General features: G+C 43.4%; 1 protein-coding gene across 1 annotated transcript; it reads right to left on the bottom strand.

Moving 5' to 3' along the window:
- Positions 1–12,649: 12,649 nt before the first annotated feature.
- LOC109208698 (glutamate decarboxylase) lies at positions 12,650–18,465 on the bottom strand. The gene is made up of 5 exons (XM_019371839.1): positions 18,031–18,465; positions 17,181–17,381; positions 13,980–14,448; positions 13,796–13,848; positions 12,650–13,453 (listed from the first exon to the last, which is right to left on the bottom strand). The coding sequence occupies exons 1-5, from the start codon at positions 18,322–18,324 to the stop codon at positions 12,962–12,964; spliced, it is 1,509 nt and encodes a 502-aa protein (XP_019227384.1). The 5' UTR covers positions 18,325–18,465; the 3' UTR covers positions 12,650–12,961.
- Positions 18,466–18,750: the final 285 nt, after the last annotated feature.

Below are 18,750 nucleotides of genomic sequence, written 5' to 3'. Positions count from 1 at the left end.
TAGTATCAGAGCACTAGGTTCACGTAGGTCTCACAAGTCATGGGCAAACCTAATAGAGTCTTAAGGATCGGTACGGAGACGTCTGTATTTATCTTTGAGAGGCTATAGGGTTTTAGGAGAACTACTCTTTATTCATTTCATCTCGTGCAGTGGTCAGTATACTAAGTTTCCTTCTCTACTCTCTCACAGATGGTGAGGAAACGCACGGCCGATGTTCCGAACCCGGGAGAGGTTGCTCCCCCCGCTACTAGAGGCCGCGACAGAGGCCGTGGGAGGGCACCGGCCCGAGGTAGGGGACGAGGGCGTCCCAGAGCTGTCCCAGTAGCACCACCAGCAGATCTCGCGGGAGACCCTATTATTGAGGAGCAAGGCGAGGTGCCCGCAGCCGAGCCTACCCGGCGGATTTTATGGAAGCACCGGGCTTCCAGGAGGTCATGGGCCGTATGCTGCGGTTCATGGACACTATGACTCAGGCTGGTCTATTTCCAGCAGATCCAGCTACATCACAGGCAGGAGGGGGAGCACAGACCCCTACTGCTCAGGCTCCTGGTCATGCAGCTGTAGTGTATCAGACTCCGGGTGCACTACTCGTGGATGGGGTTCAGCCAGTTGCTGCAGTGGCACCCCAACCCAGGCCAACTGCGGATGGCGATCCGCATAAGTTATTGGATAGATGGACTAGGCTTCACCCTTCGGTCTTCGGGGGCGAGCGTCATGAGGATGCACAGGACTTTACTGACAGGTGTAGGGACAGACTGCACAACATGAGGATATTGGAGTCGCATGGAGTTGACTTCACTACTTTTCAGCTTGAGGGCAGGGCCCGCGATGGTGGCAGTCTTATGTTCTAGGCAGGCCAGCAAGTTCTCGTCCTACCACTTGGAGTGAGTTCACACAGTTGTTTCTGACAGGTATATTCCACCCTCTGAGAGGGAAGAGCTGCGGTATCAGTTTGAGTAGCTAGAGCAGGGCCAGATGTCCGTCACCGATTATGAGGCGAGGTTTTCTAAGCTATCCCGCCATGCATTGATGATACTTCCTACTGACGCAGAGAGGGTGCAGAGGTTTGTTGCAGGGTTGCATTCTGGCATCAGGGCCAACATGGCCCGAGAGGTAGAGATGGGGACCCCTTACCAGTTAGTAGTGGAGATTGCTCGGAGGATTGAGGGTTACCGTCTGAGGGGTAGGGAGCAAATGCAGCAGGATAAGAGGGCTAGGTTCTCTGGAGAGTTCAAAGGTGCCCCGGCTAGGGGCAGAGGTCAGTTTGGGAGAGGACAGCCCAGCAGACCCCCATATTCAGCACCACCACCTGCTCGAGGTACTCCAGCGCGCCCCTATTTCAGCGCCATGCTAGAGAGTTCTTATCACCCACCAGCTATTCAAGGTTCCTCCGGTGGGTATTCAGGTCATCAGGGTTCTTCTGGTTCTTACTTCAGTGCTATGCTGGAGAGTTCACACCGTCCACCGGCTATTCAGGCTTCTTCCAGTGGACCTACAGGCCATCAGGGTCAGCCATCAGGGCAGCAGGTCGCCGCACCGCGGGGTTGTTTCGAGTGCGGGGACCTTGGACATATGAGGAGATACTGCCCCAGGCTTCGGGGCAAGGCAGTACAGCAGGGCCAGCAGCCTACGATATCAGCACTAGCTGCCCCGCCACCTAGAGGTGGAGGGCAGGATGGTAGGGGCCATCCTAGAGGTGGAGGTCAAGCAGGGAGAGGTCAGCCAGCTACTGCTCAGTCAGGTGGAGGCCATCCAGCCAGATTCTACGCTCTTGCAGCCAGTCCAGATGCATTGGCCTCAGATGCCGTCATCACAGGTATTATTTCCGTCTGCGGTAGAGATGCTTCGGTATTATTTGATCCAGGGTCCACCTATTCATATGTATCATCACTGTTTGCTCGATTCCTGGTTATTCCTCCTGCACCTTTGGGCACTTCTATTCATGTGTCCACTCCTGTGGGAGATTTCGTGGTTGTAGACCGGGTCTACCGATCCTGTGTGGTTACATTCTGTGGTTTTGAGACTAGAGCATATCTCCTATTGCTTGATATGATCGATTTTGAGGTCATCCTGGGCATGGATTGGTTATCTCCATATCACTCCGTCCTAGATTGCCATGCCAAGACTGTTTCACTAGTGATGCCAGGGTTGCCGATGTTGGAGTGGAAGGGTTCCACAGTTGATACCCCTAGTCGGGTTATTTTTTTCTTGAAGGCTCGGCATATGGTCGAGAAGGGGTGCTTGGCTTACCTAGCTTATGTTCGAGACACCACCGCAGAATCTACGACAATTGATTCAGTTTTCGTAGTTCGAGAGTTCGCCGATGTGTTTCCTTCTGATCTTCCTGGCATGCCACCGGATCGTGATATTGATTTCTGTATCGATTTGGCTCCAGGCACCCAGCCTATATCTATTCCACCGTACCGTATGGCTCCTAAGGAGTTGAAGGAGCAGCTTGAGGAGTTGTTGGCAAAGGGGTTCGTTAGGCCCAGTGTATCACCTTGGGGTGCACCAGTGTTATTTGTAAAGAAGAAGGATGGGACTATGCAGATGTGCATTGATTACCGCCAGTTGAACAAAGTCACCATGAAAAACAAGTATCCGTTTCCTCATATCGATGACTTGTTCGACCAGTTACAGGGTGCGAGGGTGTTCTCTAAGATAGACTTGAGGTCAGGGTATCATCAGCTGAAGATTCGGGACTCGGATGTTCCGAAGACTGCATTCCGGACTAGATATGGCCATTATGAGTTTTTGGTGATGTCCTTTGGCTTGACTAATGCCCTAGAAGCATTTATGGATTTGATGAACAGGGTGTTCAGGCCTTATATTGATTCCTTCATCATCGTCTTCATTGATGACATCTTGATATACTCACGTAGCCTGGGGGAGCACGAGCAGCATTTGAGAGTAGTGCTTCAGACCTTGCAAGAGCAGAAGCTATATGCTAAGTTCTCCAAGTGTGAGTTTTGGCTAGAGTCAGTGGCATTCTTGGGACATATTGTGTCAGGAGAGGGTATTAAGGTGGATCCCAAGAAGATTGAGGCAGTTCAGAGTTGGCCACGCCCTACCTTGGTGACCGAGATCAGGAGTTTCCTGGGGTTGGCAGGCTATTACAGGTGGTTCGTGCAGGGCTTTTCATCTATTACATCACTTATGAATAGATTGACCCAGAAGGGTGCTCCTTTCCATTGGTCTGATGATTGCGAGGCGAGCTTCCAGAAGCTCAAGACAGCCTTGACTACAACACCAGTTCTTGTGTTGCCTTCCGGTTCAGGGATGTATACAGTGTATTGTGAAGCTTCGCACGTTGGCTTGGGTTGTGTATTGATGCAGGAGGGGCGAGTTATTGCATATGCCTCCCGTCAGCTGAAGATTCATGAGAAAAATTACCCTTTGCACGATCTGGAGTTAGAGGCGATTGTTCATGCTCTTAAGATATGGAGGCACTACCTGTACGGGGCTTCATGCGAGGTTTATACTGACCATTGCAGCTTGCAGCATTTGTTCAAGCAGAGGGATCTTAATTTGAGGCAGCGCAGGTGGCTCGAGTTACTGAAGGATTATGACATCACCATTCTTTTTCATCCGGGCAAGGCGAACGCGGTCGCAGATGCCTTAAGCAGGAGGCAGAGAGTATGGGTAGCTTGGCATTCATTCCAGCAGAGGAGAGGCCACTAGCTTGGGACATTCAGTCCTTGGCTAACAGACTAGCGAGGTTGGACATTTAGGAGCCCAGCCGGGTTCTTGCATGTATGGTTGCTCAGTCTTCATTGTTGGGGGAAATAAAGGCCCAGCAGTTCGATGATCCACACCTGGCGGTTCTCAGAGAGACGGTGCTTCAGGGAGGTGCCAAGGAGGTTTCTATCGGCGAGGATGGTGTTTTGCGGCTCCAGGGTCGTCTATGTGTTCCTAATGTTGATGGTCTGAGGGAGAGGATACTAGAGGAGGCACACAGTTCGCGGTATTCCATCCACCCGGGGGCTACGAAGATGTATCGTGACTTGAGGCAGCATTATCGGTGGCGGAGGATGAAGAAAGACATAGTGGAGTATGTGGTTAGGTGTTTGAATTGCCAGCAGGTCAAGTATGAACATCAGAGGCCAGGTGTCCTACTTCAGCAGATGCCTATACCGGAGTGGAAGTGGGAGCACATTACCATGGACTTCGTAGTTGGGTTGTCGCGGACTTTGCGGAAGTTTGATTCAGTATGGGCCATCGTTGATAGGCTGACCAAGTCTGCCCACTTTATTGCAGTGGTGACTACTTATACAACAGAGAGGTATGCTCAGATTTATATTCGGGAGATAGTCCGGTTGCACGGTGTGCCTGTTTCCATTATATCAGACCGAGGCCCTCAGTTCACTTCCCATTTCTGGAGAGCCGTTCAGAGTGAGTTGGGGACCCGCGTAGAGCTTAGCACATCATTCCATCCTCAGACCGCGGACGATTCAGATTCTGGAGGATATGCTTAGAGCTTATGTGATTGACTTTGGAGGGCAGTGGGACCAGTTCTTGCCCTTGGCAGAGTTTGCATACAACAACAGCTATCAGTCCAGCATAGAGATGGATCCATACGAGGCTTTATATGGTCGCAGTTGTCGTTCTCCTATCGGGTGGTTAGAGCCTAGCGAGGCTAAGTTATATGGTACAGATTTGGTGCAGCATGCCTTGGATAAGGTAAGGTTGATTCAGGAGAGGCTTCGCACAACTCAGTCCAGACAGAAGAGTTACGCGGATCAGAAGGCGCGTGATGTATCATTTATGGTTGGCGAGAAGGTTCTCTTGAAAGTCTCGCCAATGAAGGGCATTATGAGGTTCGGGAAGAAGGGCAAGTTGAGCCCAAGGTTTATTGGTCCCTTTGAGGTGTTAAGGAGAGTTTGGGAGGTTGCCTATGAGCTTGCGTTACCCCCAGGAAGAATCCGAGGTCCAAAACATTTAAAATTAGACTGCTAGGAGGTTGAAAGCAAAGCCTAATATCAAATCCATCTTGCCGAGCAGCTTCGGTAAATTGCAAGTCATTAACACTAAGGTGAGGTCTATCTTGTTGGATAAAAAATATGAGCATTTGACTACGAAAGTGACCATTTTGATCAAATCGCTGGAAGAACTTTTTCAATTAAACAAGTCCTAGTGACATCTTTAGTGACTGATAAAATAGGCTTGTTTCTAAAGTTCCAGCTACTCTGTTTTTGCTATTCCTTTTGGCGGGTTCCTTGAACACAAAAGAAAATATTCCTATTTTTCCTGAAAATAACTCACTTCCATCTTCAGCAAGCCTAGGGCGTGCAACAACAACCATAAACATAACTTTTGTTATGAAATTTTTACTTTTACAAGATCTATATGGGTTTGGCTCTTGTCCTTCAGGGAGAAAATAGAACTTTTCAGATTTTTTTGACAAAAAGAACCATTTTCATCTATATGAACATAATTAAACATGTCTGAAAACATAGGATTTGAATTTAGCGTACCAAACTCAATCATTGATAGACAAAATTAAAGTTTTGCCTTCTTATTTTCCTCCGTCAAATGAGGCTTTATGGAATTGGTATGTGACCTTATAGGCCCTTCTTTGATGCTTCGAAAAATAGTTGACGTTGACATATGCATAGCACATGCCAAAGATCGAATATTTGTTCGGCAATAAAGAGGAATTTCTTTTACTATATTATTGTCGACATGAATTCATTTTCTCCCAACTCTGCCTACAATATGCAGAGACACATTTAGTGGAGTACCGTTAGCGATACTTAATTTTGTCTGTTGCCAAATTCTTTCCAAAGTACTCCTTGAAGTATTAAATAAAATCATAGCTTGCTTTAAAGACCCATGTTTAACAACTCCATTTTTGCTTTCCTTCAAAAGCCATTCGGCAATAGCATGACGCTGCTCACTTTTTAGTTGTCTTTTTCTAATTGTTGAGTCTAATTGCGAGTCACTCATTTGTGTATAATTAATCGCATATGCTAGAGAAAATAGGATTAAAGGAAATAATCAGAATGTAAGAGAAAATTAGAAACACCAGGAGATAAAACAGGATTATGAAGAGGAATAGTGAAAGCATAAGTGAATAATCTCAAATATCTCTACATAAATAGACAAGCTTTTCACCTAATTAAAAAAGAGAATTTTTGGCGAGACAAGAATTAAAGAGACATCTTTTTTGGCGTCACAAGAATTGAAGAAATTTCACATAAAAAATTTCATGCACTGGACCTTTGATGTTAGAGTAGCCAGTAGACTCTGAGAATTGAAGGAAAAATGTTTTGACTTAGTTAATGTGGCAGAGAAGATGGGACATGTGGGTCACATTTGACTTAGTATCTACTTTATTATGATTTTCATTAAAAAGCTAGCATGTGGGTCCTTAAGGGTAAAATTGGTATTTAAGGTGATTTGCCAATAGTCTACTCATGTTTATTAAACTCCATGCCCAGTCAAACTATCTCATTTAATATGAAACGGAGAGAGTAGTATATTTTGTTCTACCTAAGAAGACGTTTCAATAAGCTAAATAACATAAATCTAGATGATATCAATTCTTTTCAACATTGAATATGACTCATCTAATAGTTAAGCCATTATTTTTAAAGTTGTTAATTAGTTTGTACACTTAGATGATAAATTCATTGAAGGCACGTTTAAACCTTTTATTTTATTTTTATTTTTTGCAAGAATTTCTTCTAAATGCCTATCTGCCAGAATGTTTGGAGGGTTCAAAAGGTGCAAAAATCACGACTTACCACGTAGGATTTTGAACTCCAACTCTACTAGAACAATGAGCCAAAATGTATCAATTACAAGACTATAATTAAATACTCCAAATATCAATTTAGAATGTTTGGATGTGGAGTAATTAGTCTAATATTTGTAATTCAATTTTATATTAATACTTATTTATTTATTTATAGGTTTAAACCTCTTCGTTCTTTATATGATAAAATAATATTTTAACTGAAGCTTATTATTTTCATACCAAGAAAATTATTATAATCATATTCAAAACAAGTTATGCATATAGTAATTAAATTGCAGGTCAAAGACTTAAAAAAGATCCTATTAGGAACGTTATAAACATAGGAATGTATACCTGAATCAGAAAAGAAATTGACGACCTCTTTCAGGAAGAAGATAAAATTTGGATGAAGCAAATAACCTCAGTTTGTTAGAGCTTCGTGCTGATACCATGTTATAAAATAAGAAAAAAATAAAACAAGAAATGAAGAGAAGAGAATATAAGTATTTCCTATTCAAGTATCTCATAATGCAGAAAGTAAAGTCCCTTTTATAGAGTGTAAAATCATCTGAAAGTTATAACATTTTAATGAAATATTCAATAAGTACATGAGTTCATTGGATGGGATGAAGAATGAACGGACATCCACGCAAATTCATTGAATTCATAACAATGAGGTATTTATAATTTTAAAATAGGGCCAAAGTGCATTTGAACAAATTTAGGGGTTAAAACTATAAATTAGGGGTAGGGGGGATGTTGAGGGAATTGGGGAGGCAAAAATAGCCGTTTTTTGCCGTTGCCAACGGTACAAAAATGGCCAGATTTTAGATTTAAAAAAAGTTGGGTACCGGTTTGGTATCTTAAGAGTACTTAGGGTACCGATACTAACGGTACTATTTCGGGTACTCTACCATTACCCTTACTCTTCATCCAAAATCCTCACCCCTACTCCCCAACTGGAGCGTACAGTACGGTACCTGTAACGACCCGACCGGTCGTTTTGAGCTCTTGTGATGACCCAAAAGGTCATCACTTGTTTTTAAATCGAATTCTGCATTTCAAGGCCTTAAAAACCTCTTTTAGCATTACCTCGATTTGCGTGCGCAGTCCGGGTGCGTAGCCGAAAAACCTATATGTGAAATTCTGTAAAAAATGATAACTTGTGACTATAAAATGAATTAATTTGACTTCGGTCAACGTTTTGGGTAAACGGTCCCGGACCCGTGATTTGACAGTCCCATAGGGTCCGTAGGAAAATATGGGACTTGGGCGTATGCCCGAAATCGAATTCCGAGGTCCCAGGCCCGAGAAATAAATTTTTAAAGAAAATTATTTTCTGAAATTGTTTATAAGGTTTGGAAATGAATTTTGATTAGAACATGTTAGTATCGGGCCCGTATTTTGGTTCTGGCACCCGGTACAGGTCTTATATATGATTTAAGATAATTCTGTGAAGTTTGGTAAGAAACGGAATCCGTTTGATGTAATTCGGACCTTAAATGCAAATTTGACGTTTAAAGATGTTTTGGGAAATTTCATTGATCTTGAGGTTTAATTCGATGTTCATGATGTTATTTTGGTGATATGAGTACACGAATAAGTCCGTAGGATATTTTTGAGGTTGTGCGTATATTTGGTTTGGAGACCCGAGGGCTCAGGTGAGTTTTGGATAGGCCACGGGGTGCATTTTGAACTTAGAAAATTTCAGGATTTTTGCTGGTGTGATCAGGCTTACAGGCTTCGCATTTGCGAAGTCTGGCTCGCAAATGCGAGGGCTTGGTCGCAAATGCGAATCAACCCAGGCCTGCCTTATCTCGCAAATGCGAGTTATGTTTTGCAATTCCGACCTCGCAAATGCGAGGATCCCCTTCGCAAATGCGATGTATGCTGGGAAGGACTTGAAGTCGAAAATGCAACATATTGTTCGCAAATGCGAAAAGTCCAGATTTCCTAAGGGTTCGCAAATGCGAGTTTCCCTTCGCAATTCCCAAGCCAGCAGAGGTCGGGGTTCGCAATTGCGAACTCCTGTTCGCGATTCCCACATCTGAGACCTACAACTTTTATACTTAGACAAATTTTAACCCATTTTTCATATTCTCTCTAAACATAAACACACTTAGGCGATTTTTCAAGGATTTCTTCTTCTCCAAATCAATTGTAAGTCGTTTTTAACTAACTTTCTTCAATTCTTAACATCTTTTAATATGATTTCTTCAAAACAATAATTTTCATGGGGGAAATTGGGTGTTTTGGGTAGAACCTAGGTTTTTCAAAAATTGGAGATTTGGACCTCGATTTGAGGTCCGATTTCAAAATAAATTATATATTTGAGTTCGTGGGGGAATGGGTAATCGGGTTTTGGTTCGAACCTCGGGTTCGACCATGTGGACCTGGGGGCAATTTTTGACTTTTTGGGCAAAACTTTGGAAAATTCATTTTCATGCATTCAAATTGATTCATTTAGCGCTTATTGATGTAATTAAGTAACTTGTGACTAGATACGAGCGAATTGGTGGTGGAATCAAGGGGTAAAGCTATAATCTAATCGTGAATTGTGTTCGTGGCATCGAGGTAAGTGTTTGGTCTAACCTTAGCTTGAGGGATTAGGAGTTGTGTCTATTTGCTACGTGTTACTTGTGGAGTACGATGTATAGGCATGGTGACGAGTATCTATACGTTGGTGTCAAGCATGCCCCTGAGTCTTGTGTTATAATTTGTTATGACTCCGTTGTGGTTTATTATGCCTCACATGTTACTATCATCATTGTTCCCTTGCCGGGATGTTTGTTTGATATTATTGTTTCCTTGTCGGGACATTGTTGAGATATCATTGTTCCCTTGCTGGGATGTTGTTAAAATATTAAATGTTCCCTTGCCGTGAAGTTATTATGTTGTTCTTGTTCCCTTGCCGGGATTCCTTGTGATTATTGTTGGTTGTAAATGGGAGCGGGTGGTATGCCTACCACAAGATATAATGAAATGGGAGCGGGTGGTACGCCTACCACGAGATATAATAAAATGGGAGCGGGTGGTACGCCTACCACAAGATATAATGAAATGGGAGCGGGTGGTACGCCTACCACGAGATACATGAAATGGGAGCGAGTGGCACGCCTGCCACGAGATACATGAAATGGGAGCGGGTGGCACGCCTGCCACAAGATATGAGAAATGGGATCGGGTTGCACGCCTGCAACAAGATGTGAAAAGAAAGTGAAATCTGCCTTTGTTTTTCTTTATTCTTGTTAGTGATTGGATTTTTTATTCCTTTATATTCTATTGATATTCTGTTTTTACCTGTTTTTCCCCGAAGCATGTTTCTCCCTCCCATCTTTACTTATTTATTTCCGTATTTCTTTTCCGCTATATATATTTGAACTGCACAGGTTTATTTGGTAGTCTGGTCCTAGCCTCGTCACTACTTCGCCGGGGTTAGGCTAGGCACTTACCAGCACATGGGGTCGGTTGTGCTGATATTACACTCTGCACTCTTTTGTGCAGACCCACCGTTGTGGACTTCGGACCGTAGTGAGATTGCTGATTCTTAATCGTCAGCCGACCCGAGGTAGTTCTGCAGGCGTCCGCAGGCCTTGGCGTCTCCTTCTATCTAATGTTCCTGTTTCTTTCATGTATTTCTAGAGACAGTGTTGTATTTATTTCTTTCAGACCCCTTTATTTGTAGTATTCTTAGACCGTCTGTGAAACTGTGACACCAGTTCTGGTAGTCGAGGCTCAAACAGTTGTATTAGATAATCATGTTCAGATAGCTTATTGTTTATTTCTTCCGCTTATGTTAAATTTCGTTGTTTAAATGTTATTATTTCGAAATTGTTACTGAATAAAAAATGGGTAAAAAGGTAAATTGTGCAATTAATTTGCTTGCCTAGATCGTATTAGTAGGCTCCATCACGACCCCCGAGGGTGGAAATCCGGGTCATGACAGCCTCGAGCAGGTCCGCGTTATGTTTTAGAACTGGTTGGTATAATGGGACAGGGTCCCAGGGGCCTCGGGTGGATTCCGGGTGATTAACGGATCTAATTTGGAGTTTGAAGAAGAATATTGAGGTTGTTGGCATCTGGTGTAACCGCACCTGCGATCTTTTGGCCGCAGGTGCGGAGCCGCAGAAGTGGCCTAGGAGTCGCAGAACTGCCCAGGTGAAGGACCGTAGGTACGGAGCCTTAACCGCATCTGCGCAAGCGCAAAAGCAAAATGAAGGCCGCAGAAGCGTCAATGGGCACAGGTTCGAAGTAGCACCACAGAAGCGGAGGCGTAGAAGCGGCGAGGAGTCCGCAGGTGCGGAAGTCGCTGAGTAGAACGCATTAAATAGTGGGGTTTGGCCATTTTTGCTCATTTTCTCCATTCTTAGGCGATTTTTGAAGCTTCTTGAGAGGGTCTTCCACCTAGCAACTTGGAGTTTTGGAGCGTTGGGCATCGGTTTGAGTCATCTGAAGGGCTTGGAAGCCGGTTATGGAACTTCGGAGTGAGGTAAGTCTCCTTTCTAACCTTGTAAGAGGGAATCATCCCCATAGGTGAAGTAATTAAATATGTGCTCTATTTGTGGGGGCTACATACGCACGAGGTGACGAGAGTCCGTGCGTAGCTACTATTATGCTTAAGTCCGGGTAATCTAGGACCAAAAAGCATGCTTTGCTTGTCGTACTTGTAATTTTATTGACAATTTAAAAGGCTTAAATCATATCAAACTTGGTAAATAAATTTCTAAAGGACTAAACATCACTTTCTTGACTGATAAAAGAGAAGTTGTCATTTCCTTAGGTAATTGTTTCCCTGATGAAGTCTTGATTAGCTGTTTGAATGTGTGTATCTATGTGTACCCGCGTCGCACGTATGATTCGCGAGCGGGATAATTGTTTTATTTATATTTGACCGCATCGCATGTATGATTCGCGAGCGGAGTAATAGATACATCTATGGTTCGCGCCATTCGACCCTCTGGCAGTGCACAGTTTAAATATTATGTTGTATCGGGCCGTACGACCTCGGCATTATTTGCGCATGACCTGACTGATTGTTTTGAAATTATTAATAATTGATATGGCCTCATCGGTCGGAGGTGTAAATTGTTAAAAGGTAAAAAAAATAAGTTTGAAGATTTCTATTAACAAAAGAATTGTTTACCTACTTCATGATTATTGAGTTGCAGTTGCCTTATAAAACCCATGATTTTCTTTATATTATTGGTATTATATTGTTGGACCACTAGTAAGTGTCGAAGTCAACCTCTTGTCTCTACTTCTTCGAGGTTAGACTGGATACTTACTGGGTACGCGTTGTTTTCGTACTCATTCTACACTTGATGTGCATTTTTGTTGCACATGCACATGTATGTCTAGTGGCCTCGTTAGGCGCAGCGACATGATCGATACAGAGACTTAGGAGAGCTGCATCTCTTAGGACGACCCGCAGCCAGCAGAGTCTCTTTCAGAGTATTGTATTTTCTTTTCTGTCCAACTTATATTCCGGACAGGTATTGCATTACATTTTATTTCCTAGAAATTGCTCATGCACTTGTGACACCGAATTCTGGGATGTATATGGGATTATCCAGTATTGAAGATTTGTTAAAGACATAATTATTTACTCGGTGAAGTTCATTATTTACCTTTTAATGTAAGGAAAAGAAATGATTTCAAAAAAACTAAAATGAGACTTTAATTAACTTCTTGGTATTGGCTTGCCTGGCACTGGTGTCCGGCGCCATCACAACCCTACCCTACCCAACGCCCTACCCTTAAACAGCCCTACTTGTATCTAATAATGATTGTGGACACTTAAAAAAACAAATAAGGGGAACATGTTCTTGGAATTTTAATTAAGCATGTACATCAGTATACTTTTGAAATTTGAATAGTTATCTCTTTGAAAGAAAGTAAAATGCCCAAAGATAACATGCAAAGAAGATCACTCACCAATAATAGGAGTCATGTCTTCTTACTCAAATAAAGGACCATCATTAAATTGGCTTTACTATGGATCCTACAATAGGGAACTTCCATAGTTCCATTCCCAGTACAACAACCTGAAATATACTAATTACGGACACATACAGAAAGATCACGAAACCACTGACAGTACCAAAAACTACATAGGTGCATGGAAGCTACCACGAGAGACATACTACAGGATGACATAATCGAAGAGGTGCCGAAAAAACCAAGTGTGACTAGAGGTACAAAAGCAGATCTCCGTTAACTGGACTAACAGACTCCGCTTGTCTTCTTCCCTGCTATTTTCCTCCAATGCTTGAGTATGTCTTTCTGAGTCTCTACAATATCTGTGTGAAACTGATGAAGCCCATCACCCTTATCACTATGCACTTCCTCCGCAGTGACACGGGCAGCCTTTGTGGGTAAGCGAGGTGGATGTGTATCCAACTCTTTCAGAACATTCTTAATGTCGGATACAAGTCTCTCTGCTAAGCTGTGGCTGAAGTCCTCTCTAACGACAACACGCAGAACAGCAATGTGTTCAGCATCCGGTGGCATGGTGTATGCTGGGACGATCCATCCGAATCTTCTAAGATGCTCAGACACTTCAAACACAGTATATTTGCTGCTGTCCTTCAGAGAAAATGCTACTACAGGCACTCCGACATCCTTAGAGACGATATGAAACCGGCCCATTTTTGTGATTCCCTCCGTTAGTACTTTTGCATTTGCCATGCAATTCTCCATGATGCTCTTATAACCCTGCAAGATCAGAACCGAAAGTGTGAAAATTTCCATGTAGGTTAAGCAACAGTCATGAATCAAAAATTTCAAGGCGAACGATGTGATTGATGGCAGGTTATATATCTTTTGGTTCCCAGATATCAGTTTGAAAACTAACAAACTTCCACTGGTTTCTTCCACTAACTATTCCTGAGTAACATTTATTTTTCTAAATTCACAGATATTCTGCAGTGATGATGGAATTTTAATTTTACAGGACTAAAAGGCAAACACAATAAGAATAAGAATCTGCTTTCAGAAAGAACTCAGCTCCAGGTAATTATTTACAGGCTTAGAGAAACAGAGGATCTCAGTAATTACCTGAAAGCCAAGTCTTATTAACTGATAATACTGGGCAATTATTTGATAGGAACCTGAAATTGGAAGATAAAGCATTAAAGCTTAACATCAACATGAGATCTCAAGCGGGAACGTCAAGAACTGCTTGAAATGGCAAAGCATTACTTATTTAATCACGTTGCATATGAAGAACATTTGATATTACCTTTAGAAAAGTTGAGAGTAAAGGTTGGCTGATCAGATCCGAGGTAATTTATATGAAACACGAGCTCCTCGGGCAAATCTTCCTTGCTCCGCCATATTACCCAACCAACACCAGCATATACGAGGCCATACTTGTGACCACTGACGTTTATACTTTTCACCAAAGGCAAGCGAAAATCCCATTCAAGATCTGGCCACAGGAAAGGAGCAATAAATCCTCCACTGGCGGCATCGACATGGATCGGTGTATCCCATCCAGTTTCCTTGTTCTTTTTTGCAAGGAGTTCGTTAAGGAGCTTCACATCCTCAAATTCCCCAGTAAGGGTGGAACCAAGAATTGCAGCAACACATATTGTATTCTCATCTACCAACTCTACTGCTTTAGCAGGGTCCATTACATAGCATCCTTCTTTTAATTTCACCTCCTTCAATTCAACCTCAAAGTACCTTGCAAATTTTTCCCAGCAGACCTATACGCCATAAATTCAGACAGAAATTTTTCAACAGAATTAAAGACAACATATAACAGCGAAACTTAACTTTAGTATTCATGCGGATCTAAACTAATGGGGTTTCGGTAGTTAAACTTGTACTCGACGGGTGACAAGGGACCAGTATTAACAATTCACACAAAATATTTGGTTAAATGAAGCTACTTCCATCTGATCAGATTTAGTCCAAAAAGTACATCTAGAAGAATAAAGAGAGAAGTCCAATTGGAGTTACAGAAATTAACAAGTCATCCTAAAAGCACAAGCAACCCCAATCTGAGAAGTTAGTTATTGGAGGGGATTTTAATGGTCATATTGGGGCTAATGCTGGTGGTTATGGTGAGGTGCATGGTGGCTTTGGCCTTGGGGTTAGGAACGGCGGAGGCACTTCGCTGCTTGATTTCGCCAGGGCTTTCGAGCTTTTGATTGTGAACTCGTCATTTCAGAAGAGGGAGGAGCATTTGGTTACTTTCAAAAGTTCGGCGGCGAGGACTCAGATTGATTACCTCCTCAGAAGGAGCGATAGAGGGTTGTGCAAGGACTGTAAGGTTATTCCGGGAGAGTCCCTTTCGACTCTTCATAGACTCCTAGTGATGGATGTCGGTCTCTGGGTGAAGAGGAAGAGGAGGGGTGATCGGGGTAGGCCGCGGATTAGATGGGGAGCTTTGACTAAGGAGAAAGCCCAGGAGTTGGAGAGGAGGTTAGCTGATGGTGGAGCTTGGAGAAGTTCTGGGGAAGCGGACGCAATGTGGTCAGAGACGGCGAACTTGGTTAGGGAGGCAGCGCGGGATGTGGGTAGGGCTATTCAGGCAGACATCAAGGTGACTGGTGGTGGAACGATGTAGTCCAAGGAAAAGTGGAGGCGAAGAAGGCGGCGTTTGCTAAGTTGAGAATGGGGGAGAAAGGCGGGGAAGGAAGTTATTCAGGTTGGCTAAAGTGAGGGAGAGGAAGCGGGTTGCCGGGCCGCTCCACTACAGAAGCTATCCACCTTGTCAGGAGATTGGTGGAACACTTCAGGGATAAGAAGAAGGACCTGCACATGGTGTTTATCGACTTGGAGAAGGCGTACGACAAGGTCCCAAGGGAGGTGCTATGGAGGTGTCTGGAGGCGAAGAGCGTGCCGGAAGCCTACATCAGAGTGATCAAGGACATGTACAATGGAGCTAAGACTAGGGTTAGGACGGTGGGTGGCGACTCAGACCATATCCCGGTGGTAATGGGGCTTCATCAAGGATCTGCACTTAGCCCTCTCTTATTTGCTTTGGTGATGGATGGTATAACACGCCATATTCAAGGGGATGTGCCATGGTGTATGCTATTTGCTGATGACATAGTCCTGATAGACGAGACGAGGGTCGGTGTTAACGAGAGGTTGGAGGTCTGGAGACAGACTCGAGAGTCCAAGGGTTTCAAACTAAGCAGGGCTAAGACAGAGTACCTGGAGTGCAAGCTTAGCGCCGAGCCGAGCGAAGTAGGCAGAGACTTCAAGCTTGGATCTCAGGTCATCGCCAAGAGGGACAGTTTCAGATATCTTGGGTCGGTGATTCAGGGGGACGGAGAGATCGACGGGGATGTCACTCACCATATAGGGGCGGGGTGGTCGAAATGGAGGCTTGCATCTGGAGTCTTGTGTGACAAGAAAGTGCCACAGAAACTCAAGGGGAAGTTTTATAGAGCTGTGGTTAGACCTGCCATGTTGTATGGGGCTGAGTGCTGGCCGGTGAAGAACTCCCATATCCAGAGAATGAAGGTTGCGGAGATGAGGATGCTCAGGTGGATGTGCGGGCTCACCAGGTTAGATAGGATTAGGAATGAAGTTATTCGGGAGAAGGTGGGGGTGGCCCCAGTAGATGAGAAGATGCGGGAAGCGAGGCTCAGGTGGTACGGGCATGTACGGAAGAGAAGCCTCGATGCCCCGGTGAGGAGTTGTGAGCGGCTGGCGGTGGTTGGCGCGAGTCGAGGCAGAGGGAGGCCCAAGAGGTATTGAGGAGAGGTGATTAGGCAGGACATGGCTAGAATGCGGATTTCCGAGGACATGACCCTTGATAGGAAAGTCTGGAGGTCTAGTATCAGGTTTGTAGGATAGGGGCTTCTAGAATTTTTCGTACTTCTGTCCCGGGGCTGGGGGGGGGGTTGGTAGGGCTCTCCATAGATAATCTGTGTATTGTATTGTGCCCCCTTATGGTAGTTACTGGTCGATATATTTGCATGCCATTTTATTTATGGTTTATGTTTAGATAATTATTTATGTGATTTCTGCTGGAATTACTAATGCTCTTTTGTTTTTTGTTTTTTGTTTTTGTTTTCCTTTTTCTTTTCCTGAGCCGAGGGTCGATTAGAAACAGCCTCTCTGCCCTTTCGGGTAGGGGTAAGGCCTGTGTACGTATTACCCTCCCCAGACCCACCTTGTGGGACTATACTGGGTAGTTGTTGTTGTTGTTATCCTAAAAGCACAAGCAAGAGAGTTATGAGTTATGACTACAAAAAGGAAGGGCAGCCCAGCACACAAAGCATCTCGCGTTCACGCAGGGTTCGGGGAAGGGCTGCACCCCAAGGGGTGTGATGTAGGCAGCCTACCCTAATGCAAGGGTGAGTGGCTGATTCCAAGGTTCGAACCCGTGACCTATAAGTCACACGGAGACAAATTGACCGTTGCTCCAAGGCTCCCCTTCCAACTACAAAAAGGAAGTTCGACTAAAATTCTGAATCACCTGCACATTAGCTCCAGTCACTATATTAGGCTTATCGAAAGGTTTGCCTTCTGCTTTTCTTCTCGCCTGCCATTTGCGTTTGAAAGCAAGGCCAGCAAGCATGATTGCCTCTGATGAACCCACTGTACCAACTCCTATTGCGGTTTCATCGTCACCAACTGGAGCATGAAAAAGATGTGCTAACATGTTAACACACCGATTCTGCAAGCAAACAAAAGTTGAAGCATTCTGAATATCAAATTATTGACTTGAAAATATAACAAATAAAAAGGTATGCAATCAAGAAGAAAAAAGTACTACTCTCCTTTCATTGCAATTTATACACACTCTTTGTATGTGGACGTTCAGTATTCTTAACACAATCCCCTTACTATATACTCCCTTTATTCCAGTTTTTTGTGGCACTATTTCCATATTGCATGTTTAAAAAATGATAAATTTCTGTATTCGAAAATGATTTACTACTTAACTTTAAACTACTACTCATTTACCCTAAAATGGCATGCTTTTATGAAATCTCATGTCACATCTAAGACCATAAGTTCCAAAAGTTAGTTTTTTTTTTTTTGGGTAAAATTCCATGCCTGTCAACTACCTGCCACATAAATTGAAAATGAAACGAAGGGACTACTAATTACTACTATTAACTTTCAGAGTTCAAATAACTATAAGTATCTAAATTTTAACTTTGATATGATTTTACTTATCAAACTAACTTTTCAACTAATATAACACTATAGTTAATATAATATACATATGTTTAATTATCCGTGTCCAGTCAAACATCACCATGTAAAACGCGACTAAGAAGTAACAAAGAGTGCAGAAAGAAAGGGAATAAATTACTGACCTGAAGTTCAGTGGTAACAGGGTACTCATCCATGTCAACATAGTTCTTATTAATGGAAGACATAATAAGCTTGTCGCACTCGGGCTCCATCCACGTGCTAACAAAGGAGGCTAGATTCAACCTTGGGTTACCATCCAACATAAGCTCATCGTTAACAATCTGAAAAGCGGCGTCCTTGGGCATGGACTTGACGGGGATCTTGAACTTAGGCAAAGATTCTTGTACATATCTTGACGCAAATGTACAGTGCAAGTTCTCGTTTGAGTCACTAATCGACGTCGTAGTTACCACCATTTTTTTTTCCAATCTGTTTTCTGCAATCTGCTCTGTAAGAGAATTGGGGAAAAGTATAGAGTGCTGATTGATCGGAGAAAATGGGGAATAAATAAGTGTGTGATTAGGGGATGGTTAAATATGGGAGTGACACGTAGTGCGCAGTGGCGGTTGGAAATAGGGAAGAGTTCCCCACCTGCTGCTTTTAATATAGTACTCTACAACAGAACTGACGTGAAGGATTTGCCGATGCTTTTTTTTTTCCCTAATCTAAATTATTTTTAGTTGTACGTGGAGATCAGGAAACAGCGGGATGAAAGGAGAGTCTTTTGCTATAATGTTTTTTTTTTCTTCTACTTCTGTGTCGGGGTATGACTATTGTGATAGTGTTTTTTCATAGACAGCTAGTAGTTAACATTGTGTTTATATTTCCTCCGTTTTAATTTA

The sequence above is a fragment of the Nicotiana attenuata genome, unplaced genomic scaffold (genome assembly GCF_001879085.1).
Source record: "Nicotiana attenuata strain UT unplaced genomic scaffold, NIATTr2, whole genome shotgun sequence".
Classification (NCBI taxonomy): Eukaryota; Viridiplantae; Streptophyta; class Magnoliopsida; order Solanales; family Solanaceae; genus Nicotiana; species Nicotiana attenuata.
This window is presented reverse-complemented; position numbering and strand designations above follow the sequence as displayed.